This window comes from Penicillium argentinense (genome assembly GCF_028826775.1).
Source record: "Penicillium argentinense strain IBT 30761 chromosome Unknown utg000005l_segment0_segment0, whole genome shotgun sequence".
In the NCBI taxonomy this organism is placed as follows: Eukaryota; Fungi; Ascomycota; class Eurotiomycetes; order Eurotiales; family Aspergillaceae; genus Penicillium; species Penicillium argentinense.
Window position 1 is genome coordinate 4,542,820 of NW_026622664.1, and position 25,841 is coordinate 4,568,660.

Below are 25,841 nucleotides of genomic sequence, written 5' to 3' on the forward strand. Positions count from 1 at the left end.
CTCAATCATGGAATTTAAATGTTTTTGGGTCTGCCGGCAAATAAAAATTCTCTTCTGAAATTTTGAGGCTAAAATGACTGTCAAACAAATCTCGCATGTCATCTCCTACCCGACCCGAGCCTTATGCCATAAATGGCACTGAGGTGCGAAGTGGGTAGTTTTCTACCATTCGGAGATTTTCTCAACACCATGACACCCGAGGACGGGCCATCTTCAATTGTCAGTGGATACATGTGGAGATGGCTCAGGGAAGCTGGAGGCAAAGCGAGGATCAAAGCCATTGTGAGCTGTGGGGGCTGTAATCGGCATTGTACTCTGAAACATTCATATGAGAGCCGAGGATGCTGGATTTATGCACTTGGCGTTGGCTCCAGCCTTGTTGCCCCTGAGATTTCTACAGGATGACCAATACAATGTACGCTAAACATGATTCAATCCAGGAATTTTGAGCGATAAATCGGGACTTGTAGGGTCGCATTTTTGATCAAACACCGTACTTTACATAGAATGACATACCTTACACTCGCATGATTTTATCTCGTTTTCAAGATTTCATTAGACGTTAATATTCGTCAATACTAGTACAGCAGCTTTTTATAGGTGTTCCTTGACCATTCGATGTGACCCTTCGCCTTCATATGGATCCGCGGTCGTCGTGACCTCGAATGTACGATGAATGCCGACTTCCATTCTCCCGGGGGTCGGAGGTTCGTTGGTCAACCTTTCCTCGCTACTGTTCGGACTCGAAGGTTGCAGCCACGAATTATCCACGTCCCTCTGGCTTTCAATATTTGTAACCACAACCGCCAGTTTATCCGGTCGCAATTCGCTGTGCCCTGTTCCATCAAGGGAGTCCAGTGGCACCGGTCGTTGTCCACTGGCCCCAGCTCGGCGTGAGGTCGATGCCCTAGGGAACCCTGATGAATAGTCTCCGTCGGAGCGAGAGCCCATCATTTTGCGAAGGAGGGGTCGGAGAGTTGCGAGACTGCCGGCTGTGATTCCAAGGCCGGCTTCGATGTTCGACCAGATCGCGATTTGGTAGGTGGCATCTGTATGATGTTAGTGAGACTCTGGCAAGGTCACTGGGATCAACGTACAGAGGAACTGGTAGTCCGCGAAGGTTTGCACGAATGGCAACCTAATGATCACAGCAGAGGACGCACTGTAGTATGTTAATTGAGTGTCTCAAAAGTCAGTGGTGATAGTGACATACATGCAAGCCATACTGAGAATCCCAACGACGGCATACTTTGCTTGTCGTTTCATGTGCAAATTTCGCACGAGGAAAATTGGCAAAATGCCAACGGTGAAATCGCAAACTGCGGCAAAAACACTGTAGACATAAGTCATAATAATAATAATTTCGATACTGATGCAGTAGCCTTCGGCATCGGTGCCCAGTCGTGTCCAGAAATAGGACAGTGGCTTGCATTGCAAAAGCATTAGAAACATGAATACCAGACCAGCAATAACGGTCAGGATCATGACGATGTAAAGCGTCCAGATATGATGTCTCTTGACTGTGATTCGCATGAGGAAAATGCAAATCGAAATTTTGCAAAAAATCGAGGCGAAGCAGTAGGCGATCTCGCAGAGCCACCAATACTATTTGAGTTGTTAGCGATTGACCTTTGGCCTGAAGAAAGGTCGTAGCAGTGCATACCCTCATAGCTATTACTCGATGCTCCGCGGTTTCATGCTCGTACAATTGACCTGTACCATACCGAGTGCCACCGATCATACACGCACAAAACATGATATAGCATGCCTACTGCCATTAGTCCGTGGGTTCGTGTCAGCGCGGATCAACGTAAAAGGGTGTATTACCGCTGCAAGCACCATGGAACCATCATCCAATCCAAAGCCTTTGACGACCCATCCGCGCACATAACAGCGCAGCATCACCGTGATAACGGCTATGGGCATGAAAACGGCCGCGACCGTCCTAACGGCCAGCACCCTTTGATGCTCATCCTCGCTCATCATAGTGGGGGGCGCGACGCATGTTCGATAGAGGATGGAGCGAAAATTTGTGGGGAATATCCGACTTTAACAAGACGTCCGGCGTGCCGCCCGAGGTCACGGACTCTGGAGACAGACCGGAGATCGATATCCTCCGGCGCGTCAGGGGCGTGTCTAGCGCACCTCTAGCGCATTACAGACAGAATGTTCAGACTAGCCCTAGGCGAATGGAAAAAAGGGATCGACTCGGTGGCGCGCGGTTCAAACGGCCTGCTGGGAACTGCACACAAACTAAACCCCTTGGCCGCAATCTCGACAGCCGACGTGCAGGTGGAGATTTCTCGCGTAGAGGGCCGTCACCACTCTTCTCAGGGACTCTTGTGTGCAGCAATGGATCCGATGCGTTCCGAGGAGACGGTTCGGGCCAGAGGGAGCATTAAGAGCATTAGCTAGCTCCGACTAATGTTGTGCACTCCACTGTCGCGCGGGTCGGTCATCCCAAATTGGCAGCTGGTCCGCTAGTCGGCGAGCAGACGGCGAGCAGACAATGGCAAAATGCCGAGGCGGTTGACCTGCAACGCAGAGTTCCCACGGTCTAGAACCCAGACAATGGCTTTGTATTGTGTCTGTAGTATTCGTGTGACATCTGGTCGTTCTTTTGACAGGATATTGATAGCGCGACAGCTGCGGAACCCTGGAAAGCGTTGGTTAGTCATACGCGAACGACCTTTTGGAGACTTCGACGATCGACCGTCTACCCGTGATCGCTGGACCAAACAGTGGAAACGGACGAACCGAGCGTTGGCAACCGAAAATCAACTGGAAACATGCGGCGCTGTATGGATCCTGATTTCTATGTGGTGTTCAGAACGCGCTGTGTCTGATTTACACGCCTAAATTTGAGGGCACCTGTGGCGTACCCTAAGATATCTGAAAAATGTTTACTTTTTCTGCTGGCGGAAGAGAAATTGTCGGCATTCTACCCGTCCCGTAAGTCCGATAAGCCCGAACTGTTGACACTAGCCAATAGCATTATGGTGTAGCAGGTGCTTCTTACTTCCATCTGCTCTCGTTTGTCTCCTACCAGGCCCACACGCTAGGTGTCTCAGCAGACACATGATATGTGAGGCTGAAACAACGAAAAGAGAGGGGGAAACATAACGTAATCGGTAAGCGAGCCGCGCATGTAAGCCAGTCGCGCACCCACCCCAAAACGCGTCTATGAATTAGCACTTAATTCATTCAACCACCCACCATGCCACCAATTCGTGCCAGAGGCTCTACAAATTCAACAGAGCAAGAGGGTAGGATATTATTAGCCATCCAGGCTATTAAAAATCAAGAAATATCCTCCGTTCGCAAAGCTGCGCGCATTTATAATGTGCCTGAAACTACACTTCGCGATCGTCGTCACGGCACCACAAATCGCGCGATTTCTCGCGCAAATTCGCATAAATTAACAGAAATCGAAGAGGAATCACTTCAAAAATGGATACTCTCTTTAGATGATCGCGGAGCAGCGCCCCGGCCATCTACTGTACGCGAAACTGCGAATCTTCTTCTCGCGGCCCGCGGAACTACACCAGTTCAAACCGTCGGAGAAAAATGGGTTTATAACTTCGTAAAACGACACCCAAGCCTATCATCCCGATTCTCAAGACGTTATAATTACGAACGTGCGAAGTGCGAAGATCCAAGAATCATTAGGGAGTGGTTTGATCTTGTTCAAAAAACCATTCTTCAATACGGCATCGATCCCGACGATATTTATAACTTCGATGAGACTGGTTTCGCGATGGGATTAACAGCGACCGCGAAGGTTATCTCGAGGGCTGAATACTACGGTCGGCGATCGCTTTTACAGCCCGGAAATCGCGAGTGGGTGACTACAATCGAGTGTACGAATGCTTCAGGGTGGGCGCTCCCTCCGTGTGTGATTTTTAAAGGCAAAGTTTTGATCGAGGGTTGGTTCGATAATCTTCCGATAGACTGGAGATTCGAGGTTAGTCCGAATGGCTGGACTTCCGATGAGATCGGCCTTCGTTGGCTCGAAAAGCTCTTTATTCCGTCGACTTCTTCGCGTGTGAAGGGAAGGTATCGACTTTTGATACTCGATGGTCACGGAAGCCATTTGACTCCGAAATTCGATGAACTTTGTGAAAAAAACGATATTATACCAATCTGTATGCCTGCGCATTCGTCTCACCTTTTACAGCCACTCGATATCGGCTGTTTTGCCGTGTTAAAGCGCTCGTACGGTCGGCTAGTTGAAACGAAAATGCGGAACGGAATCAACCATATCGACAAACTTGATTTCCTCGAGGCTTATCCTTCCGCGCGAAACGAAGCCTTCCGCTCCGATACTATTATAAATAGCTTCAGAGCAGCTGGTTTGGTACCTTTTTCACCCGATCAAGTGATCTTAAAGCTTGATATTTGTCTTCGAACCCCGACCCCCCTCCGAGCCGGGATAGCGAATCAAGCCAGAATTTTACACCAAAAACCCCTTTTACCGATAAACAAGTACGTCGGCAAGCTTCATCAATCAAAGCTTTACTTCGTACGGGGTCTCGAAGTCCACCAAGCCCATCAGATCGAGCGTTAAACCAGCTTATTAAAGGCTGCCAACTTTCGATGCAGAGCGCTACTTTACTAGCGGAGGAAGTCAAAGGATTACGGGCGGAAAACGAGAAGAAGAAACAAAAACGCACTAGATCTCGCAGGCAGATGCCTTCCACTGAGGGCCTCTCGGTTTTCGAGGCCTCTGCATTAAAAATGCAGTCGCAGCAAGCAATTGAACCCGCTCCACCCCCCGGGGATGGAAGGCCTTCGGAGGGTTTACAGCCACCTACGCGGGCCCAGCGAGGATGTGGAATATGTAGGCGCCCGGGACATAGAAGGGAGACATGCCCAGATAGACCAGCAAGTTAGCTGAATTAGATTAATAGCGTTTTTGTTGAAATAAATGCATTTAAAATTAATAGGTTGCTTAAGGTGCGCGACTGGCTTACATGCGCGGCTCGCTTACCGATTACGTTAGCTGGAAAGATAGAAGGGGTCAGCAGAGAGTGAGGGCTGAACGCCTCTGGCATGGGGTACAACTCCACTATTATAGGCACAGTGTTTCCATGAGTAAAGCTGGTCATTGTTAAAATGTTTTAAATCCTCTTCTATCGGGATAATACTGTTGTTGAGGTTAACGTTCACACCGAGAAATGGAGTTGGAGTTGGCTCTGTCTGACATGCAGACCTAAATTTGAGGAATGCCACAAATCACGACCAAAATCGAGGATCAACTCCCGGGGGGAGCGAAGACGTTTTATTTGGCCTGTGCGCCAGAAACATTTTATTTTTACAGGTCTATTAGCTCTAGCTCTGCGTCTGCACAAACAAAAAACTCAGCTGCTCGGCAAACTTCCTTGACAGCCCCCAATGACCTATCCGGCGCAACAGATCCACGAGTCCATACAACGTACTCGATTCAGAGGTCTTTGGCCTGGAAGTTCGATACCCATTGACTTCAAATAGCAGAGCCTGACTATTGACTTTCAACGAGGCGAATTCCGGGAAATCAAGTTTGGAAGGAGGTTACATGCCTGGGTAGTCGAATTCCCCAGATCCGTATTCGGAATATGCATACCACACCATGGCCGCGCGGTAGAGCGCTTTGGGGACATGGATCGCGGGTTCTTTGCCCAACGGCATATTCTGTAGTTTGCGAAGAATCAAGGCCCCATGCAGAGTGCAGCGATGCGCTTTCTGGGAAGAGGACCATCGGTGAACATAATTGCGATGAGATAATGACTCCTCCATAGCCTTCTCTGCCGATCGCTAACTCCAGGCGATTGAAGTCCACCAAGAGCGACATGAAGCTTGAGTGTCAAAGCACTTCCAGGCAAAATGGATCGCTCTCCGGATTTCCTGGCTTGTATCGGAGATTTTGATCCCAAACATGAATCTCGCAGAGATGCTCTCTAACTTTGTGTAACTTTGAAACCCTTCGGTGTGCTCATTTATGAGCTGGGGATGGTCGTTTGACAGTTGCAAAACAATTTCAGGTGAGGCTCGCGGAGCCCTGCGTCTCAAAATATCCCTCCATTGCGTAGCATTTGGAGCAGTCCAGAGATCATGGCTCGCAGTCAATGGAGTTAATGTGTTGTCATGTCGCATGAGCGGATGCGTGAGAACAAGCTCGGATATCTCGGTGTCTTGTTGGTGAAGACTAAGTCAGCAACGGTATGTTTCAATGAGGTGGAGCCTCTAACCGGATCTGCTCTTCGGCCTGGGCCCAGATTCTCCATGACTCCTCCGGGGTGCGTGTCTCTAGTCGGGAGCCCAAACGGTCCGTCGCTCTCCGAAGATCGAACATTTTGTAAATACGATCCCACTATTTTCGTCATGCGATCAACGTTTTGTGTGCTGCATTATGAGTATCACTCACTGCGGTGACTGTGCCATGAAATGTCTACAATACTAATAGGTTTCTCGGTTTCTACTTTCCGAATCAGTCATAGACTTCAGTGGCCGTCTCAAGTAACCTACACATAAGAGCATAGCGAATGTTTGGCCTATGAGAGCCGCCTGCGTCATCGCCAGTGCTTCCCCTTTGCAACCAAGTAGGTATTTTTCCCACTAGACTTGTCAGCCAATGCTCCGGTGAACGTAATCGGGGTCATGTGAGCATTCAAAAGATCAGCTTACCGTCGCTAAAATAGCCTTGTTCAGTCTCTCGAAGATGATCGACCTTTGCGTTACCGCATAATTCGAACCAACGAAGAGGCTTCCAATCGAACATATGGATAAGAGGAGAAGTGAGCTCTTAGCCAAGGGTCGAAAGGTAGGAGCATGAACGATCGGGAATACTGGGTTCAAATGCGTGAAGAATAATTGTGTACAAAGATTCTGGAAAAAGTTAGCTCGAAACAGGGGAGACGCAGACAGCCAGGAACTTACTAGAAATTCAGTTGACGGCAAGGGCTCTGTCGGAACCCGCTGCTGCAGTCGTTGAGATAGGTTTTGGCGATACTGCTCATCCAACTCCACATTCTCTGCGGCAATATCTGGTGTAATTTTGCCGGTGTGAGTTCCCACGTAAGTGAACCAAAGTTCGCGAACTTGATCCTCCTTGTGTTCGTGGATCGTTTCTCTCGGGGGCTGGATCACAGTATTCGTATGCTCCTCGTTTGTGGTGTAAGCAGGCGAGTAAAAGCCAAGCGCGCTTTCAGTGACCGACAGATTCATAGCATTTAAGTCGAAGTGCTCGTCAGCTAGCCAGGTTGGTGCTTGCGAGTATTGACCAAAACTCACAGCTTCATTCGACGTGGGATCCCATATACTGTTAGACATTAATAGTGAGGTTTGCGATTGTGCATTTCCATGCGACGAGTTTGGTGTCTGGACAATATTCTCAAGCCAGCCAGGCAACCGGGCTTGTGTCTGGGAATTGGAATTATGCTGGTTCGGTAACAGCAGGCTTGCCATGGCCGCGTTATGAGGCTGAAATGCTGTAGTCTGGCTATTGTGGCTTTCACCAGAGACTGAATTGGCAGCTATTTGGTTGGTCACGTTCGGTGTATCTAAGGATGCTATAAGTAATTCAGAGAAATCTCTTTTCACCCCCGCAATGTCGTGAGATCTCATGTGTCGCAGAGGCGAGTCACTGAAGGAATATCAGAGACGAGCGGGACTTCAATCAGAGTGATCGGACTCACTGTCTTGTAAATGAATGCCCACAGACAGCGCCAACTGAAGGGCTTTTCTTTCGTGTGCGAGCGGATGTGTCGAGCCAGATGATCCTCTTTCGAAAATTTCAACGAGCACCGGGGACAAATGCGCTGTCTCCTAGCACTGCCTCGCGCCTAATGCATGGTTTTCTGAGGTAATTCGCTTTGTGTGTCAGTATTCAGACGCTGCATGCCGCGATGCTGCCGAGTATGGGGGTTTTGTGGTACTTGAGGGACCTCCCGCAGACCCAGCGTTTTCCCCACATCCCGCAGTGCCCTCGGATATACCTCGCTCGGTAGAGCCCAGAATTCGTGGCGGGGGTGTGAAGAGCGGAGGTAGCACAAAACAGAGCGTATTCGTAGTTGTCTGGGAGAGGAGGTAAGTTGAGCGGGGGCAGAAGAAGGCTAACGGAATGCCGATTTGCCATGCTCAGCCGCAAAGCAAACACATCAAAACACAGTGGTTTTCTACGAGATTTCTTTTGAACATCATAGACCATTAAGACATCTGTCAACTCTGAGAGAGGTAAAATACTGTGGATTCTCCACTGCTCTTGGTTATTCAGCATCCACCCACATTGCAATAGTAATTGTATGGTAATTCGGGTCATTCTCGGAAGAACTGTGATGTAATACGCAGTTTATAGCCCCTGGATCATTTTCAACAGATCGGAACACACAGACACACTCTCGTTAATCCATCTCATGCATCAATTGGCCGTCCCTCGATACTAGATTATACACGTATCCGACATCCTGACAACATCTTCTAATATATAGTTACGCCTCTATTCGATATATAAGTGCACCGCCGAGCTTCTAGTCATTTTGCGTAGACGCTTGCCAAAAAAGTAGATGGGGATTCCTAACATCATTGGCCCAATTATAAAGGCAAACTAAACCATCGAAGGTGCAATCAATCCCCCTTCTTGCAGCAAGTGGAGGAACCCAGTAGCTCATTGCAAAACCGAAGGTATTCTTAAGGACAGTGGCCACAACCATAATTTCCCCGGATATAGGCTTGTAGCAGTCCACGGCGTAGGCAATCGCAATAGTAGGCACACATGTCACACAGAGACCATTGAGTCCATATCCTATGATCAGGACAGTTGGCCACTCCCACTGTCTTTGGTATCCCATGTCACTAACGACAATCCCAACGACTGTCGTAAAAAGTATGGTATCAATGCCAGTAGCCGCATCTCAGCCTCACGGATTCCATTGTTGCGCCTCGTGGCTTTCATGGTTACCCAATCGGACAAGGGCCCTGATGTGGCAAGACCTGTGATACCTCCCACGGCGAAAGCGAAGTTGGATTATCCGACCCCTGCTGGACTAAAACTATACGGCGGAGCACTGAGAAAACCCGACTGTGTCAAGTTCCAGAACAGGAGATTTGCCGGTCCAGCTACATTCAGACCTGCCCAGGAGATTATCGGGAAAAGGAAAAGCTTGTCAGGCGAGACAATATCTCGAAGGAGAAATTGCTTCCAATCATCTGCTGGGACTTTCCAATGTTGAAACTGAGCCCTGGTGGGTTGACCGGTGCCCACTATCGTCGGTATGCCTTCAACACTTTAAAGGTGTTGTCTTCCCGGAGAGTCATCTGTCTTGCGCAATTTATTCGTAGATATTCTACGGTTGAGCTCCAATGTATCTGTATCGTCGACTTTTTTGGTGCGAGATTTGGTTTCGGGAAAGGTGAAGAGGTGTGTCTGGAAGTTGAAGCTGGCCATGGCTAGGGAAAGCCAGAAAAAGCTGCGCCAACCGAATCTGGGAGAACATCAACAAGGGTTAACCAACATATCTCAGATATGGAGGCTAAACGAGAGAGTCGCGCCCTCCTACCTCCCTGCAAGGTTTCCGGAGATACAGGTCCAATGAACAACCCCATTAAATTACCAATACTGGAGAGTAATCAGTTCGCATGAGCTCACAGCTGGAAAGGTTCATTACTCACAATTGACACCAGTCCACAAACCACATTCGTGGAGAAACAACATGTCAGTGACAACTTGAATCAACAGCGTTTCACTTGTCGCAGTAGCGACACCGTTAAGCACTCGAGCAGCGAGGAGGCTAGAATGGTACGTGGACAGAGCCTGCCAGGCACACGACGCAATCCCCAGTCCACAGAAGACCAGACTTGTCGGGCGCCGTCCGAAGATGTTGGAACAAGGAAATATAATGAAATTTGAGTCCCCGAGTGCCAGCACACATGCGCCAGTGAGGAGACTCAAATGGTATCATCGAGGTGGAACTCGGCCGCGAATATTGGACATCGGGCCCATTGAGAGGGCTGACTCGACGGCGACAAACAGGAACAAAAATTGGGTTGTTATGACCAGGTCTTAACTGTTTCGATGTCAGTCGCTCAAAACACATTCGAAGCATTTACTTGCTTACACTTCCAGGTTTTCGACCAGTTAAGAGGGTCGCCTGGGTCGGTCGTGGGACGTGGAACGAGATTGTCGCGGACTTTAAGAGATCATTGTCGAGAAAGGATAAGATATTTCTTACATTAGACCATCCTGGGAGGTCCTGGTTATACCTGCGTCTTCCCAGTCACACATTACCACTGTTTCTGGGACTATATCACCATCAAGTATTCCCCGATCTCCCATCATATCGAGTATTTTGTTTAGTGTCGTGGGTATACTATTTTCAAGTAAAGTGAAAAGCTAAGAGGATATGGCCTTGTCCCTGACTGATTCTTCTCAGACTTTGCCTCAGTTTGATTTCCGACGGTGTCGTATTCAGCACCCAAGCTTTGGGGATATTGGGAAATGTCTTGAGTGAATTCCAAGGGACTTAAGGGGGTTGTGAATTCATGTCCCACGCAGCGAGAAAATGCGGGGCCGGCATTCCCAGGCGTGAGTATCGCAAACATCTCCGTTGTGGTCCCGCCAGGCGGCGATGAGCTTCAAAATAAGGTCTTTGCGATAACGCATTCCAACGGACTGACAGAGACAGTTTTAGAATTTGAAGCCGAGAGCAGACTTCTGAATTTCCACGAGCTGCCAATTTTAGACACCAAGACTCACAAATTTAGTCCAATGCGATGAAGCCTCGTTGTCGTTTCTTCGTGGGCGACTTTTCCGTGATGAAAATGCTTCGATTACAATATTACTAACCATTCCTTACTTAAATTGGGCTCTCATAATCTCCTACATAAAGTATTCAAATTTTGCGAGGACACTAAAGGGTCTTAGGTGTGAGACTCTAGTGTTGATTAACTGCAATCGCCATTTTCAACTTCGATATGTGATAGTTCTATGCATACATCCAAGTGCATGATCGCAAGTACACTTGTCTGCGCTTCATCATGATATGCGAGGGCGATTTTGCGAGCACCTCGCGCACCCGACCTAATTTACTTGAAATTTTCCTTTTTATTCTCGCCATCTATCATTCGTCCGAGAAGCGAATTCCACGGGTTCCTAATATGAAAGATCAAGCAAGGGGCTGGGCGGGGGTGTTCGATCCAGTCTCGGTGCCGTCATTTGCAACAAGGATCGGGCCGCTACTTTTTAAATTTAGGTGCAAGATCAAATAAGTCGACTATATCCACAGGTAAAAGTTATTTGAGAAAGTGAAATATCAATCTCATCGTCTCCCAGATATGCTCTGCTTTTCTGTTGTATACGTATCCACCTGTGGACTGCGGCATGCTTACTACCTGTAGCCATTTCCCTTAGTCTAAATCATAGGTTCGTCGTAACACGGAAGCCTTCGTGATGTCATGCTAGGTGTTTCACACTTTAGTATAGTCTTGTACTCGGAGTCATTGAAAAAGCAACTTATGGTGATCTGTGGCGCGATTATTAATTGATAACATTTGATTTCAACCCAAACAGGAGTTGGAAAAAAGCAATGTAACGCAAGGCCACCCAGGATTCCGAAGCAACCGATAATCGCAGATCCTTGATTCAGATCCTCTTCGACAAGGCCAAGGCCTGAGCGCATATAATCAGCCTTGTAGCAGCATCGTTCTGATTTCCAGATTTTCCCCTCATTTCATGGGGCGCAATATCGACAGTTTCAGTTGCAACCTTCATCGAAATGGTGGCCGATCGTCACCCTTCTGAGCAGATCGCTCCAACCACGCCGGAAACCCCTTGCTCCAGAAATGGAGACCCCCAGAAAGTTACCTTGAAGATGTTTTTTCTTTCCCTCTGGGTTTCTTGGGCAGCAACGATTTCAAGCTTCGACAATGGTTTCGCCGGCACTGTGCTGATCATGCCCTCGTACCAAAAGGCGTTTGGTCACTGCGAGACCAAGTTCGACCCCAATACTCAAGATCAGGTCGAAATTTGTGACCTGAACACGCTCCAACAGTCTCTCATCAGCATCTCTATATTGTTCATTGCCCTCGGGTGTATCCTTTCCGGATTTTGTGGCTCTAAACTGGGCCGCAGGGGTACAATTCAAGTCGCGTGTGTCTTTTGCGTCTTTGGAGCCGCTGGTATGCTTGGCACATCTGGAAAATTCAGCAGTTACATTGTGTGTAAGTGTATCAGTGGCGTCGGTATTGGGCAATTATACGCTTCCAGTGTCGTTTACGGCTCAGAATGTGTTGTTGCAAGCAAACGAGGTCTGCTTCTTGGAATCTACAACATTGGCTTAGCCCTGGGCAACCTGATAGTAGCAGCAGTATGTGCCGGATCAGCAACACTCGGTCCGGATGATGATTGGCAGTGGAAAACGCCCATCGTTTGCCAGATTCCTCTCGCCGTGACTCTCGGGTTTGGAATGTTCATGTTCCCCGAGTCACCGCGATGGCTTTTATCGAAAGGCAAAGACGAAGCAGCTCGCGTATCATTTGCATCATTTTTGTGCCATGACCCACATTCACTTGAAGTGAAAAAGCAAATGGAGGATGTCCAGCAGCATCTCGATTTTGAAAGAAGCATTGATGCCACCACATCTTGGGTCGAGATATACCGTGGCAACAACTTACGTCGAACTGCTGTCTCTGCATTAATCTTGATCGGTCTGCCGATCACAGGTATCCAATTCGTTGCTCCCTATGCGGCCCTATTCCTCAAAGGGGTGGGAATAAACAATCCGTACCTCATAAATGCCATTATCGGACTATGTATTTTTGCCGGGGCTTTCACCGGCCCACTGGCTCTCGATTACGGAGGCAGAAGACTCTCTATGTTAGTCGGATATGGGGGCATGGCTATTTGCATGCTCATCTTCTCTTCTGTCAGCACCGGTCTTGGCCCGGACAATCCTATCGCTCAGAACGATCGTCGTTGCATTTCTTTGCATCTGGGCCTTTATATTCGGTGGACTGATCGGATCAAGTACATGGCTTGCCTCTGCGGAAATGCACAGCATTCGACTCCGCACTTATGGCCAAGCCAACACGACTTTTCTTTACGGAATCTTTGCTTTCGGGGCCGCTTTCTGGACGCCATATATGTTGAACCCAGAATACGGGAACATGGGTGTCAACGTTGGCTACTTCTACTTTGGTGTGACTGTTGGCGTTCTCTTTTTGACTTTCTTATTTGTCCCAGAAACGTCGCAATTAACACTGGAGCAAATTGATGATTATTTTGTGTCCAATACAAAGGCTTGGAGCACCTCAACAAAAAGGAACATTGCCCTGAGCGGGCCTAAATCTGCCTACGATGTTGAGCAGGTCGAAGCTTCTGCCAATTCGTCTTCCGCTATGTGAAAGAAATCTCGGGTTGTTTTGCATGTGCCTAGTTCGGTGTTTGTTGGGGTTTCTTACGATTTGTTAGATGAGAACATCGGGAATCAATCTTTCGTCTCCATTTTGAAACTTATTACAGAGCAGCGTAGTCTGCAAAAGGACTAAGCATTAGTCTCCAACGCCTTGCTCCAATGTTCGACTTCATATGTTAGGTCCCGCCAAATGTCCCGCCCTTATATCCGAGGTCCCGCCGTGGTCCAACTCCATGTTCCGGTACCATTCTTTTCGAATCATCTGTCAAATATTATTGAGAAGTGCATTGAGATAATTTGACAGGCTTGTTTTCGAAATTTGAACCTGGGAGACATCACACACTAGTACATTTCAGATGATCCATTTATCATTGCATCCCTCCCAGTATGAAGTGCAAACACTTGTTCTACTCCGCCAAAGTCCCAGGTTCGATTCCAGGACTGAGAAGCTTCTTGCTTTATCTGCACCCCCGGAGAGAGCGCCTCCTGGATTCTCGCTCTGTAAAATGCCAAGGACATTGTTTTCATGTTCAACCTGGAGAACTGCAATAATGAAATGTGGGGCGAACCCACGCCGTCTATTTTAGTTCAGTTGCTTGGCAACAAATCTCTGCTCTCTCAATAGCAATGGCGTTAATCACGGTTCAGGGAAATCATTATGGCAGTCACTAATGTTCTTTCATTTTATTAGAAAGGTGCGGTCTTTTATGATTATGTCTCAAAAAAAAAAAAAAAAAAAAAAAATTTAAAACAATAAAAAAGTTTTTCCAAAAAAGGCGCTAAGAGACATTATTTGCCGTTGCATCACGTGACTTGAATTTTCCTCCAGCACAGCAAAGCAAGCCTTCTCCTTCAAGATTTGGATAAATCCGCGAAAATTCAATCCTCATGGAGGGTCCTCAAATCGAAGATGGCGCCCAGCCATATTCATCTATGGCTGGCAAGCTGGATGCCAAACTTCTTCAGGCTCTCGATGTGATGGGCTTCACTTCCATGACGCCTGTCCAACAGCGTGTTTTAACCGAGCTTCCCAATTGGCGCAGTGATTGTCTCGTCCAGGCTAAAACTGGCACTGGAAAAACCCTCGCGTTTCTGCTTCCGGTTCTGCACTGCCTTCTGCAAGGACACGCGCCGCCAAAGGGCCAAGTCGGCATCTTAATTATTACTCCGACAAGAGAACTTGCTCAGCAAATCGCCAAGTCATGCGATCAGCTCACCTCCCAACTCGCCCAGAAACTGGAGTGCCACATTGCAGTCGGCGGGACTGCTCGCCAGTCGGCTCATTCTCGCTTCATGAAGGGATCGCCGTCCTTGCTGGTGGCAACCCCTGGACGACTCAAGGACTATCTGTCTGATGAATCCACGGCCGAAAAGCTGTCCAACATCAAAACCCTGATTCTGGATGAGGCCGACACTATGCTCGAGACCGGCTTTATTGCCGACATCAAGAAGATTCTCCAACTTATCCCTCCCAAGAGCACCGGCTGGCAAGGCATGTGTTTCTCAGCTACTGTTCCGCCCAAAGTCAAGGATGTTATTAGCATTGTCTTGAAGCAGGGCTACAGTAACATTTCAACCATCCAGAAGAACGAAACGCCAACCCACGAGAGAGTGCCTCAGTACCACGTGCTTATCCCGGGTGTTGCAGAGACCTTCAACGCGTTGGCCGCACTCCTCAACCTCGAAATCAAGAACAACGCGAAGATCATTGTCTTCGGTGTCACCGCGAACATGGTGGCTCTTTTCGCTCGCGCCTTTTCTCAGGGCCTGACTCCTTTGAAGGTGTTCGAGATCCACTCCCGGCTCAGCCAGAATGCTCGCACACGGACAACGACCCAGTTCAAAGAGGCAGATTCCGGCATCATGTTCGCTTCTGATGTTATCGGCCGCGGAATGGATTTCCCTAATGTCGACCTCGTCGTTCAGGTCGGTCTACCCCCGAATGGCGAGCAATACGTTCACCGTGTCGGTCGTACTGCCCGAGCTGGAAACGACGGTCGCGCCATCATTCTTCTCACCCAAGCCGAATCGTTCTTCATGAAAGTGAATCGCCACTTGCCTATCAAACCCCATCCTGACACAGACAAAATCAACGAAGACGCATCTGCGTGCGCTGACGCTGTGAACAATGCCATGTACGAAGTTGATGAAGAAACCAAGCAGCGCGCCTATTCTTCTTATATCGGTTTCTTTGCTGGCTCGGGTCTTCTGAAGCAGGTCCGTCTCGACAAGCCTGGTCTCGTACAACTCGCAAACGAACTCGCAGTGAAGGGTATGGCATGCCCCGAGCCTCCGCCCATGGACAAGAAGGTCATTGGCAAGATGGGTCTGAAGGGTGTTCCTGGCTTCAACTATTCAAGCGGTGGTGATCTGAGGGGAGGAAACGCTGCTCGAGCGCGGCCTCGCGAACGTTCCAAGAGCAAACACCGTGATGCGCTTAGCCCTGGAGCCGGTCGAAGAGATCAGAGAGGTGGTATCGATAAAAACCGTGAAGCTCAGAATGGGGGTGGTCGTGGAGGTGGCCGCGGCGGCCGCGGCGGCCGTCGCGGGCGTGGCGGTAAGAAGGGACCTGCATCATCATGATTATAAGATTACGACGTAGAACGGCATCAACTGGTCTTGTTGAATTCTTTGAATCAACCAGGACGAGTCCATGGGTGGCTTCTTCTTTACTTGGATGTTACTGCGATACCACTAGATCTTCTCACAATTCACTACGAACTTCCCGCGCCACCCAGCACGTCGTCTGTCGGCTACACCTCAACAAAAACCAATTAAATTTAAATTTCCAGGCACAAAGGAAATAGTGATCCATTTCGACATGAAGCCTCATGCGGAGATTATGTCTGGTTAAGTCAGGTACTATCAGTTGATGAGACCAAGTCATGTAAACCCCATGTTGGAAGTAACATCAATTCTCTTAATCAAGATTGATGGCTTTTGATATGTCAAAATTATTACAGAATCAAATATACCGGTATTTTCTCTCCTGTAGGCACGCTGCAAAAGGGGTACAATCTCCGAATGGCCCTTCTCAAGAGCGCGCTCTTCTGCCCATGCAAGTTTTTCCCATAGCTTTTCGAGTGGGATTTCTCGAGAGTCTATAGATTTGAGCATCATCTGCACCACCTTTCTGCGTCCTTTTCCTGCTTCATGTCCAAGTGAACTTGATCCAGCACCGTCAGTCGGGTCTGCGCCTGGATCGTGGTAACACATCAACGGATCTGCACCTCCGTCCAAGAGTATTTGAAAATGAAATGTTTTGCTATCTTGATCAACCCATGGCAAGGAGCACGTCAAGCATCCCTAACAGAGAATCATTTGGGCATTTGGATATGCTGCATATCAGACCCTCTTCAAAGAATAAAATTGTAAGCGCAGAGTCAGCGCAACTTAGTGCAGAATACAGGGCCGCTTCCGCCTCGCGACTACCAGGCTCAATGGGATAACCATGGCAGAGAATGCGCTCAACCATTGGCTGACCATTATCTGCTGCTTCCACGAACAATGAATCTGTTTCTCTGAAATTTGATGGAAGCTGCAAATGCGAGTACATTCGCAATGGCGTCTTCTGCAGCTAGATTTCCACTATTTCAAAACTTCCTGACCTTGCCAGGGCTGGTCCAATTCCCAAAATTCGAGCAAAGCGATCAGCACCCTTATCAAGCGGCAGCTGAAATATTTGCTCGAGCATTCGGTCCTCCTGACGACTTTGGAACTTCTCAAACACATCAATGATGCTGTCTAGAGAGGAAGCCACATGGTCGACCTCGCAGATAAATATTTCCGTTTCTTGACGGCTCTGAATAGATAATTCCCCCGAAGGGATCTTGATCGTTTGACATTGCTCCATGGTCCAATAGTAGATTGACAATATGTTTATGACCCGCTGAAAAAGCCAGTGAAAGTAAGCCACTCGTCTTATGTCTTCGGAAGAGCAACTGCCTGACTACAGCACATGGCCCCGATGAACGGCCAGGGCTATAGCCGTGAGGTTGGCCAATTGAGGGTAAATGTCGGGAAATGGGGTTTGTTTCCTAGGAAGCTTTAGTGTTTCGGAGAAGACAGTATCTGGCGAGGCAATACCTTGCTCGAGGATACGCCGCACGATTTCCTCCCATCCACAGGCAATGGTTGCTAGGGAAAGCATTGAGTTTCATAATCAGCGGACTGACGCGGAGGGAGAATGCTCTCCCAATCTGTATGCTCTAGGAGTCTTTGGGCAGTAGCCTGGTGTCCATACACTGCAGCCATAAACAGGTTATCCCAAAAAAGCCCGCAGATCCTCGTATTCTTCTAAGAGAAGACTTACCCACCCTAGTTGGCCTCTCCGTGCTACTTCATAGAAAATATGACTGTCGTTTCACTGGTCAAAGTCCATCAGAGCACCATATTTCAATGAACGACAAACGATCCCGGTGTGCTTTGTATAGACATCTTTGCCGGGATGGTCGCTGTAAGGTTCGTCCCATGGTAAAAGCTCACATTCAGCTTCTAGCAAGATCTTCACCACTGAGAGATGGCCGTTTGCTGCTGCTAGCTCGAAAGGCGTTGTGCTTATACCAGTACAAGTTTCAGCGCCTTATTCCAATTACAGGTCTACGACACATGCATCATTATATGCCGCTATTCATAACAAGCAGCCATAATTTTGTAGGAAAGAGGCATTTCTTCGCGATCGATCCAGCCTTTGGCAGCATTGGGGTCTACACGCCGGTCAGCAGCAGACGGACGACATTTTCATGTCCGCGGACACAAGCCAGAGCTATTGGCGCACACTCCTTTCCGTGGTCTTTGCCATTCTAACATGATCAACTCTGTCGTCATTGGATTCTTGGTCGTCAGGGTCGCTCGTTTCGTCGTGAAAGTCGAAGGGTATCCTATCAATACAAGCCTCGGCTTCTAGAGCGTAGTATGCTGTCGTTTCGAACCCATTCAGTGCGTCCATGCGAGAGCAGAGGATAGAATAGCAAATACGTACGTATTAGGATTCAGCTACAGAAAGAAATGTCTGCATGTTTGGAGTAGTGTATTGATATAGTAATCGTCATCGAGACACTCGGATATTCAGTAGATGAGCTCGTTTGGCAAGCCTGGAATTGACATGGCGGTGTTGATGATATCACTGAAGGTTTTACGTGCAGCAACTGCTTGGTTCAATGATGTCTCCGACTTTGCTAAGATAAAAGACAGCGGAGGATCTCCCCACCCCCCTCTTCCGGGATCGCGAGGAGTTCGTCACCTGTACAGTGATGACTTCGAATGCCAGACAACTCCCTACTGCACTCCATTGCCAGCCTTGAAGGCCAGAAGGCTGCTGTTGAGTCTTCCGATGTTTCCAGTGTGGATTTTGGAGATCGGCTATCTCACACCCATGCACACCAACCCTTCGCTTTGATCATGCACATAAATCGAAGGCCGAAATACTAACGCCGAGCAAAGTCGGCCCGAGATTCTCGATCAAGCAAGGCAGGCCGAGCTTCTCGGAGCCCAAAGTCAAGATGCGACATCACCCCGAACACGCGGCCTTCATTTCGCTCGGATCTTGAGTACTAAATAGGTCGCGATTTTTAGATATCCACTTGCCCCTGGCAGTTGAGACGCTGGAGCTTTTCGGGGTTAAAGTACGGTTCAACTTTGTCTTTCGCTCGTCAAATGATTGTAGAGTCATTAGAATTCCTCGAAGCAACTATATTCTATTCCGATAAAGAGCATTATCTCATGGGTGATCAGAATGCTAATACGGGTCAGGTAGGAAGGTCTTGATGTAGAGTACTTCAGGTACTATGTAGACTCCTCTTGTGGATTAGCTTCATCATTCAACCAGCACCCGCGTCCCCACAACCCCTAATCCACCATAGACAATCTTGCAACTTCGGAGCTTCGGGTACAGCCTTTCTTCACACGTTGACCATGCATGCAAGTCTATTTGCAACTAAACTTTGCTCCGAGAAACCGGACCACATCCCGTTCCCAAGCAATCCTACCATGTGTGCAGCCCGGGTATATAAAGCGACGATCGCCAGTCAATTGATTTCATAGATCATCATACAATCGCTCCACCCATCACCCCAATTCGATTTTCGAACCCACCTGAATCAATTTAGGCCTGCAGGATGGCCTCCTTCATCACCAAGGGCATTGCTTCGCTGGTCCTGGGCGCTGCTGTCGCTCAAGCCCAGCTATGGGACCAAGTCATTGAGACCTCATACGGTCCAGTTCAGGGTTTCCAGTACTTTAACCAGTCGACCCTCGAGAGACACTTCGATATCTCTGAATCCAATGTGACGGCATTCTTGGGTGTTCCCTTCGCTGCCGACACTGGTTACCAAAACCGGTGGAAGGCACCTCAGCCTCGCGAGCGCTGGAACAAGACTCTTCAGGCCACCGACTTTGGCCCTGCCTGCCCCAGCAAGGATGCCTCTGACATCAGTGAAGATTGTCTTAATCTCAATATTTGGACCAACGCTGGCTCCAAGGATGCGAAGCTGCCCGTGATGGTGTGGAACCAGGGTTCTGATGAGACCAGCGATAATACCTGGTGGTACGGTGGAGGCATGGCCCTGAAGGATGTTATTCTCATTACCTTCAACCGCCGTGACGATGCATTCGGTTTCCTCGCCCACCCAGAGCTCAATGCCGAGGGATATGAGGCTACTGGTCACCACACCTCCGGTAATTACGGTGTTCTGGATCAACTAGAGGTTCTCAAATGGGTGCAGATGAACATTGCCCGCTTCGGTGGTGACCCGGACCGCGTCACTGTTGCTGGACAGTCGTTTGGCTCTTCTCAGGTCTACCATGCCGTCAACAGTCCTCTTTTCAAGGGCTACTTCCACGGCGGTATCTCCGAGTCTGGCATCAGATATCCCTACGATACCCTTCTAGCCGGCCTTGCAACCTCTTACGTCAACATGTCCACCGCTATCGAGCACGGCGTGAACTACACCAACTTCCACAACGTCTCCAGCATCGCCGAACTGCGCACCTTGTCCATGGATGATCTGCTCATCGGCTCCCAGGACCGTGTTGGCAACGAGTCGATCTGGTGGGTGACCGCTCTCTCCGCGCAATACCCATTGATCTTCAAGCCCGTTCTGGACGGTTACGTGCTGCCTGAGAAATATATCGAGACCTTGATGAACGGACCAGCCAACGATGTTCCCGTTATCACTGGTAACACCAAGGATGAGTCTGGTGCCTCACCGTCAACTGACTATACCGTCGCCGAGTACGAGTACTACTGCACGCTCAAGTATGGCAATCTCTCCAGCCGATACTTCCAGCAGTACCCAGCCCACAACAACCAAACCATCGCCAACCAGGCTTGGAATGCCGCCGCTCGTGATACCTCGCTGATCGGTTCCTGGGCATACGCTACCGATTGGTACAAGGCTGCATCTGCCGATTTCTACACTTACTATTGGACCCACGCTCCTCCGGGCCAGAGCATGGGTGCGTTCCATCAGTCGGAGATCATGTACGCACTCAACGCTCTGTACGCCAATGCTGGCGACTACCCCTTCACTTCCGTAGACTATGAAATCCAGAAGAAGATGTCGGCGTACTGGGCCAACTTTGCCAAGACGCTGAATCCCAACCATGGTGGTTCCTATACCGGCAAGGGCTCGCTGCCTCACTGGAGCCCCAACAGTGCCAAAGGTACGCAGAAGGTTATGGAGCTTGGAAACTCCTTCGGAAATGTTCCCATTGCGAAGCCGGAGCAGGTGAAGCTTATCATGGATTACTTCCATCAGCAGACTCCTTATTAAGTGGGTTGATGGTGTGAAACTTGGCCCGGCAAAGCAGACAGAAGCATACTGGCACTGTGGCCGATAAGCACCGCACTCATTTGTCCGTGTTTTTATAAGAATGAAAACCTATTCTATTCTGTCTCGTTGGACCCCTACAAACGCCTCACAATTTACTTGCCACTTTCATAGGGAGTCAGCCTCCTGACCAAAACAACAGGTTGCAGGTGAAGTCCGGTCTCAGCCCTGCATGAGACCAACAAAAAAAGCAAACCCTTCAATGATTCAAACACGGACAAAAGCGTAAAGACTCTGATTCGCCACACAGCATGTGAGATTTTATCTTCATTACTTCTACGTAGGTATCACGTGGCCTATAGCATCATTCGTCAATCCAAACTCTCGTCTTCAACTGGAATGAGGCAAAACGCACCCCGCATGATCTCCCAGTACAAACCAGGCTCGATCAGCAGCAAAACGACGTAGGGGTCCACCCCCACTTCTAGAGGTACCGCAATGCAGATGTAGATCACTCGACAGGTCTGAGCGGTAGTGCAGCAAAAATGGTCTAGACGTGACGTCGTACAGAGACTCCCTGAACGGAGATGGTTGGGGCGCGGGCAGGAGTACATCTTCATGTGAGAGAGTCACTTGCCCTATCCTTCGCCTAGGCATAACTTCGCTTCCTATTGCCCAAGGCTGCGTTACAGCCTAAGCTAGCCTAGGCAAAATGAAATGGGCTTCCTAAGGAGGCTTGCACCGAAACGTCGGATTTGGTTCGAAAACAACAGTGAAGATTTCATTTCCTAATCAAACCTGTCCCTTCACCTCGTCTTCACTGTTTCTTTGGGCTGTGGGATCCTCGGATCGATTGTACTACCTATTGTTGTCCTTTGCTTTGTTCACGTCGCAAGTCTGCGTCTGCAGCTCCTGCAGCTCGACGCCACCATTCAAATATCACGAGCTCCTCTTCCTCTATTCTACATGCGCATCTCCCCCGCTCTTCTTCCTCTACTGTCTACATATAACCAGGTCAGACAGCCCTTCTAAAAATCAAGCACAAGTATTTTCAGTCCGTGTTTATTGCACAGAAACTTCGATTCGGCCATCAGGCTCGACGGCTAGTTATACTTAGAGCTATCGCAGTCGCCTTCGTCTACAAGCGCTAATTTCACTCGCCCCTCAACCTCTCTTAACTCGCGAAGATGCAATCACCAGCTGATCCCGCTGGTGAGGCTGCGATACCGGCGACGTCGAGCACAAATGTCAATAAGAACACAAATACCTGGACTCAGAGTTTCATTGCGTCCATCCGTGACCTCTTTACTCGCGAGCCAGCCTCCAAGGAGCCGGAGTCAGATGCGTTGTCTGGATGGGTTGGAATGCGAAAGGGGAAAGGGCGATGTCGGTCTGTTGGAGAGGTTCATTGATTGAAGGATTCAAATTTGAGGACGTTGTTTCATTTGTGAATATAGGGCACATGCGATATCCAACTGAGGCACGGAATACGGGACGAACTACTCAAGGTACCCTAGGGTAGTAATAAACACGAATTCGAGATATGAATAAATCCATGATGTGGTATAGATACACGGTCGACTAGAACACCGCCATACATAGTATAAGTACAAGTTACAATGGCTCTCCAAACAGGAGATACAGATCCAAACTTCGGTTACAGCCTAGATCTCCACACGGGTGGGAATCTTAACTGTTCCGCGCTTGCGATCATTAGTCGGCACACCGTAGCGGCGACCAGGGGCCCAAGGAGCACGACCATCCTTGCCCACACTCTCCTTGGTGACGACAGCATCCTTGATACGGAAGCTGAAGCGACTGCCCTGGGGCTTAACAGTCTCCTCGTTCATCGCACGACGCTGCTGGGAGCGCTGCAGGCGCTGCTTCTCAGCTTTCTCCTGGCGCTCCAGACGCTCCGCGTGGCGGTAGGCGACAGTACGGCGCTCTTCAGGGTGAGCGGCACGGTCGCGGGCCAGCTGGACTAGTTGCGGGTGCGGGATACGCACATCCGCGGGCTGGAGGACCTGGCGAGCATTATCGCCTTTGCCAACCCACTCAATAGCGCCGGGTCTTTGGATGAGGTTCTCGGCGAGATCGGAGGGGTGGGTGATCTTGTCTGAGACGTCCTTCTCCAGGGCCGGGGCACCGGAGAAGACGCGGCCGGCATCGACACGGGTGAAGGATCGTGATTCGGGCACGGGGTAGAAGATCTGAGCACCGGTGGCTGGGTGGACGGGGAGGTCGTTGATGGGCTCGTGGTAGGTTTGGCGCTCGCCGGCCGGGGCGAGAGGGGTGGTGGGAACCATTTCGTGCACGGCACGGGCGTATGGCAAGGCTAGGGATTTGCCCTGATTCGGTCAAGATGTGTTAGCCACGTCGCCGAGTCATTAAAGCAGTAGTATGAACAGTGTAGCGGGTGGGATGACAGCAAATGATTCAGTAAAAAGGGAGTTTTAACCAGTCAAGCAAAGCCTGTGTCTTCAAGACTAATCGAATTTTTTTTGTCTCATCATATCAATAGCGTCGGGGAGGTGAATGGTGAAGGTGAAGTCAAAATGGAACAAGCACAAAAATTACATACCTTTTCTCGTTGCCTCCGCTCCAGTTCTACCAATCGCACCACGGCCGCAATGCGGTTCATGTCGATACCAAGCTCGACACTAACAGCACGCGGACTCTTCTTCTTCTCAATCACCCGCACGTAAACCTCATTCCTTAATTCCTCGCTGAGAATAGACTCGCTCACGAAGTTCGGGTTATTCGGAAACGGTCGGTTATTCTGGGTGCCATCGGCCCATTTGAGATAGTTGGTCTCGCCGGGCACGTGGTGCTTAAGACCAGATCCTTGGGTAGCGAGCCATTCGAACATTTGCCGGCGAAGCTTGGTCTGTTGAGCGGCGCTGACCGAGAATTGGCGCGAGGATTGTGAGGAAGAGCATAGAGAAGGAATTGAGGAGGATTTGGAGGTGGAAGAGGAGGTGAGGTAGGGGAGGAGAGTGGACACACTCCGGCTCTGTATCCGGGGTGCCATCTTGGGGGTGTTGAGGACGACCCCGGAAAAACCGGAAATCGTAAATAAAAAGTATTAAATAGGAGGATCCAGGGTATGGATTATAATACAGCAAGTGCAGCGGCCCTCAATAGCGCAGTACTGCAATTGGTGGATGGGAATTCGCGTGGTTGGAGTGATGTTTTGTGGAAGAAACTTTCCCGCTCCGAAAAGTCGACTTGACCAATAATGTCACGTGATCAGGTCCAACATCCAACACCAACAAGCAGGCCGGGGAAGCACTAGAGAAGCTTCATGCAACAATCAATATTTCGTAGGGGTTCTTTGCTTGTCAGAACTTCTCTTCCTTTATATGGGCCTATTTTTCATGGGATCTCCATTTTATTGTCGATAATTTGTCGGTGGGCAATACATGTGATGGAATGTTATACAACCAATGTATATATTCGATGTTTGCAACAGGGCTTAGATGCACCGTTGTGAATCTGGTCACACTACACCAACCTCGATGAAGCTTCAGTACGTGTAGGGGTACACTAGGTGCATTGTACATTAGTGTAGCGCTTGAAACCTTTCATATTTTCAGTAATCTTTCATTGCTTCTGTCAATGTTGGCTCAGCCATCGATTGAAAACAGACATGGAGCATTGACATGGGCGAAAAAGGAAAGTGAGCTTTGGTCGTTGCACTATTACCATCCGTACAAGCCCTACCACAGCGTAGAATTGGTTATTTCTCGTTAAGACCTTGCATCGCGTGATTGGTTCTCGCTGTTCCAATAAAAAGTGGATTACAATATTACTGCAAGCCCCAATATTTTGAACTTGGAAGTGTTCAAGATAAATCTAGAATCACTCAAATAGATTGATACTACTCGATGTCCAATAACAACTAGACAACTCAGCCCAAGTGCAAACCAGTCCAATTTATCACGTACAAATCGAAGCAAATGTATCAGTATCAGTGCCACCAAGCAATGCGACGCAAACACAAAGTAGCACCGGTAACAAGTAGCACCAATAACAAAAGGCACCTCATATCCTCGTCGTATTCATAAGCATATCCAATGAAACCAACACACACAACCATCGGAAGAATGAAAGATGCCCAGGTAAAAAACCACAAAGAAGAGCCCGTACTTCTCCTACCGATCCCGAATGCGAGGAAAAATAAATTGAAAAGATGGTAAAATGCGCGAGATCGGAAGGGAGTCCCAAGCGCCGAAGCAAGACACCATGTGTTATTGTGCTGTGCCGTAAAGAAAACACCGTCCCAGATGAGCCGGACGCCTTTTTCTTTTTTTCTCCATTGCTAGCCCGTAAATCAAAGTCGGAATGTATGATTGGGGAAGGTAGTCAAAAATGGAAGAGTCAAAATCAATACCGAGAAAGCAAAGCGCGTGAGATCGAGGCTACAAAGAATCACTCATTCATGCCAAGAGAAATGTATGGGAAATGAATACAAATTAAGAAAGTCGGTCAAGGGATACAGGCAAGAATAGAGTGGTCGAAAAGAAGCCTCATCAAACAGCCCTGCTCACAAATCCGTTGACATAGGAAGGGCATTGCGGCAAGGCAAAGAGCAAAATCCATATCCGGTACGCGGTGAAAATGCTGCCATAAAACAGTAAATGGAAGGGGAATCTTGGTTAAATTAGAAGGCCTCTTGCGTGTACTT

The 25,841-nt window shown here is 48.9% G+C and overlaps 9 protein-coding genes across 9 annotated transcripts; 4 read left to right on the plus strand and 5 right to left on the minus strand.

The window, feature by feature from the left end:
• Nucleotides 1-594: 594 nt before the first annotated feature.
• On the minus strand, nt 595-1,986 carry N7532_006488 (uncharacterized protein; the record flags this gene model as incomplete). The annotated part of the gene is made up of 5 exons (XM_056618982.1): nt 595-1,049; nt 1,098-1,162; nt 1,214-1,605; nt 1,664-1,713; nt 1,773-1,986. 5 exons carry the CDS (start codon nt 1,984-1,986, stop codon nt 595-597), a joined length of 1,176 nt encoding a protein of 391 aa, XP_056475141.1.
• Nucleotides 1,987-5,793: 3,807 nt separating this feature from the next.
• On the minus strand, nt 5,794-7,602 carry N7532_006489 (uncharacterized protein; the record flags this gene model as incomplete). Its single annotated transcript, XM_056618983.1, has 6 exons — nt 5,794-6,184; nt 6,228-6,349; nt 6,404-6,427; nt 6,505-6,594; nt 6,664-6,864; nt 6,916-7,602. 6 exons carry the CDS (start codon nt 7,600-7,602, stop codon nt 5,794-5,796), a joined length of 1,515 nt encoding a protein of 504 aa, XP_056475142.1.
• A 4,145-nt stretch (nt 7,603-11,747) lies between these two features.
• Nucleotides 11,748-13,374, plus strand: N7532_006490 (mfs monosaccharide transporter protein; the record flags this gene model as incomplete). Its single annotated transcript, XM_056618984.1, has 2 exons — nt 11,748-12,847; nt 12,936-13,374. 2 exons carry the CDS (start codon nt 11,748-11,750, stop codon nt 13,372-13,374), a joined length of 1,539 nt encoding a protein of 512 aa, XP_056475143.1.
• An 899-nt stretch (nt 13,375-14,273) lies between these two features.
• N7532_006491 (uncharacterized protein) lies at nt 14,274-15,968 on the plus strand (the record flags this gene model as incomplete). Its single annotated transcript, XM_056618985.1, has 1 exon — nt 14,274-15,968. The coding sequence occupies one exon, from the start codon at nt 14,274-14,276 to the stop codon at nt 15,966-15,968; it is 1,695 nt and encodes a 564-aa protein (XP_056475144.1).
• Nucleotides 15,969-16,268: 300 nt separating this feature from the next.
• Nucleotides 16,269-16,941, minus strand: N7532_006492 (uncharacterized protein; the record flags this gene model as incomplete). Its single annotated transcript, XM_056618986.1, is given in 2 exon segments — nt 16,269-16,654; nt 16,665-16,941. The coding sequence occupies 2 exon segments, from the start codon at nt 16,939-16,941 to the stop codon at nt 16,269-16,271; spliced, it is 663 nt and encodes a 220-aa protein (XP_056475145.1).
• A 1,070-nt stretch (nt 16,942-18,011) lies between these two features.
• On the minus strand, nt 18,012-18,333 carry N7532_006493 (uncharacterized protein; the record flags this gene model as incomplete). The annotated part of the gene is made up of 2 exons (XM_056618987.1): nt 18,012-18,091; nt 18,165-18,333. 2 exons carry the CDS (start codon nt 18,331-18,333, stop codon nt 18,012-18,014), a joined length of 249 nt encoding a protein of 82 aa, XP_056475146.1.
• A 1,168-nt stretch (nt 18,334-19,501) lies between these two features.
• N7532_006494 (carboxylesterase/lipase family protein) lies at nt 19,502-21,157 on the plus strand (the record flags this gene model as incomplete). The annotated part of the gene is made up of 1 exon (XM_056618988.1): nt 19,502-21,157. The coding sequence occupies one exon, from the start codon at nt 19,502-19,504 to the stop codon at nt 21,155-21,157; it is 1,656 nt and encodes a 551-aa protein (XP_056475147.1).
• Nucleotides 21,158-22,341: 1,184 nt separating this feature from the next.
• On the plus strand, nt 22,342-22,566 carry N7532_006495 (uncharacterized protein; the record flags this gene model as incomplete). Its single annotated transcript, XM_056618989.1, has 1 exon — nt 22,342-22,566. The coding sequence occupies one exon, from the start codon at nt 22,342-22,344 to the stop codon at nt 22,564-22,566; it is 225 nt and encodes a 74-aa protein (XP_056475148.1).
• A 252-nt stretch (nt 22,567-22,818) lies between these two features.
• Nucleotides 22,819-24,185, minus strand: N7532_006496 (mitochondrial 37S ribosomal protein mS45; the record flags this gene model as incomplete). Its single annotated transcript, XM_056618990.1, has 2 exons — nt 22,819-23,502; nt 23,736-24,185. The coding sequence occupies 2 exons, from the start codon at nt 24,183-24,185 to the stop codon at nt 22,819-22,821; spliced, it is 1,134 nt and encodes a 377-aa protein (XP_056475149.1).
• Between the last annotated feature and the right edge of the window lie 1,656 nt (nt 24,186-25,841).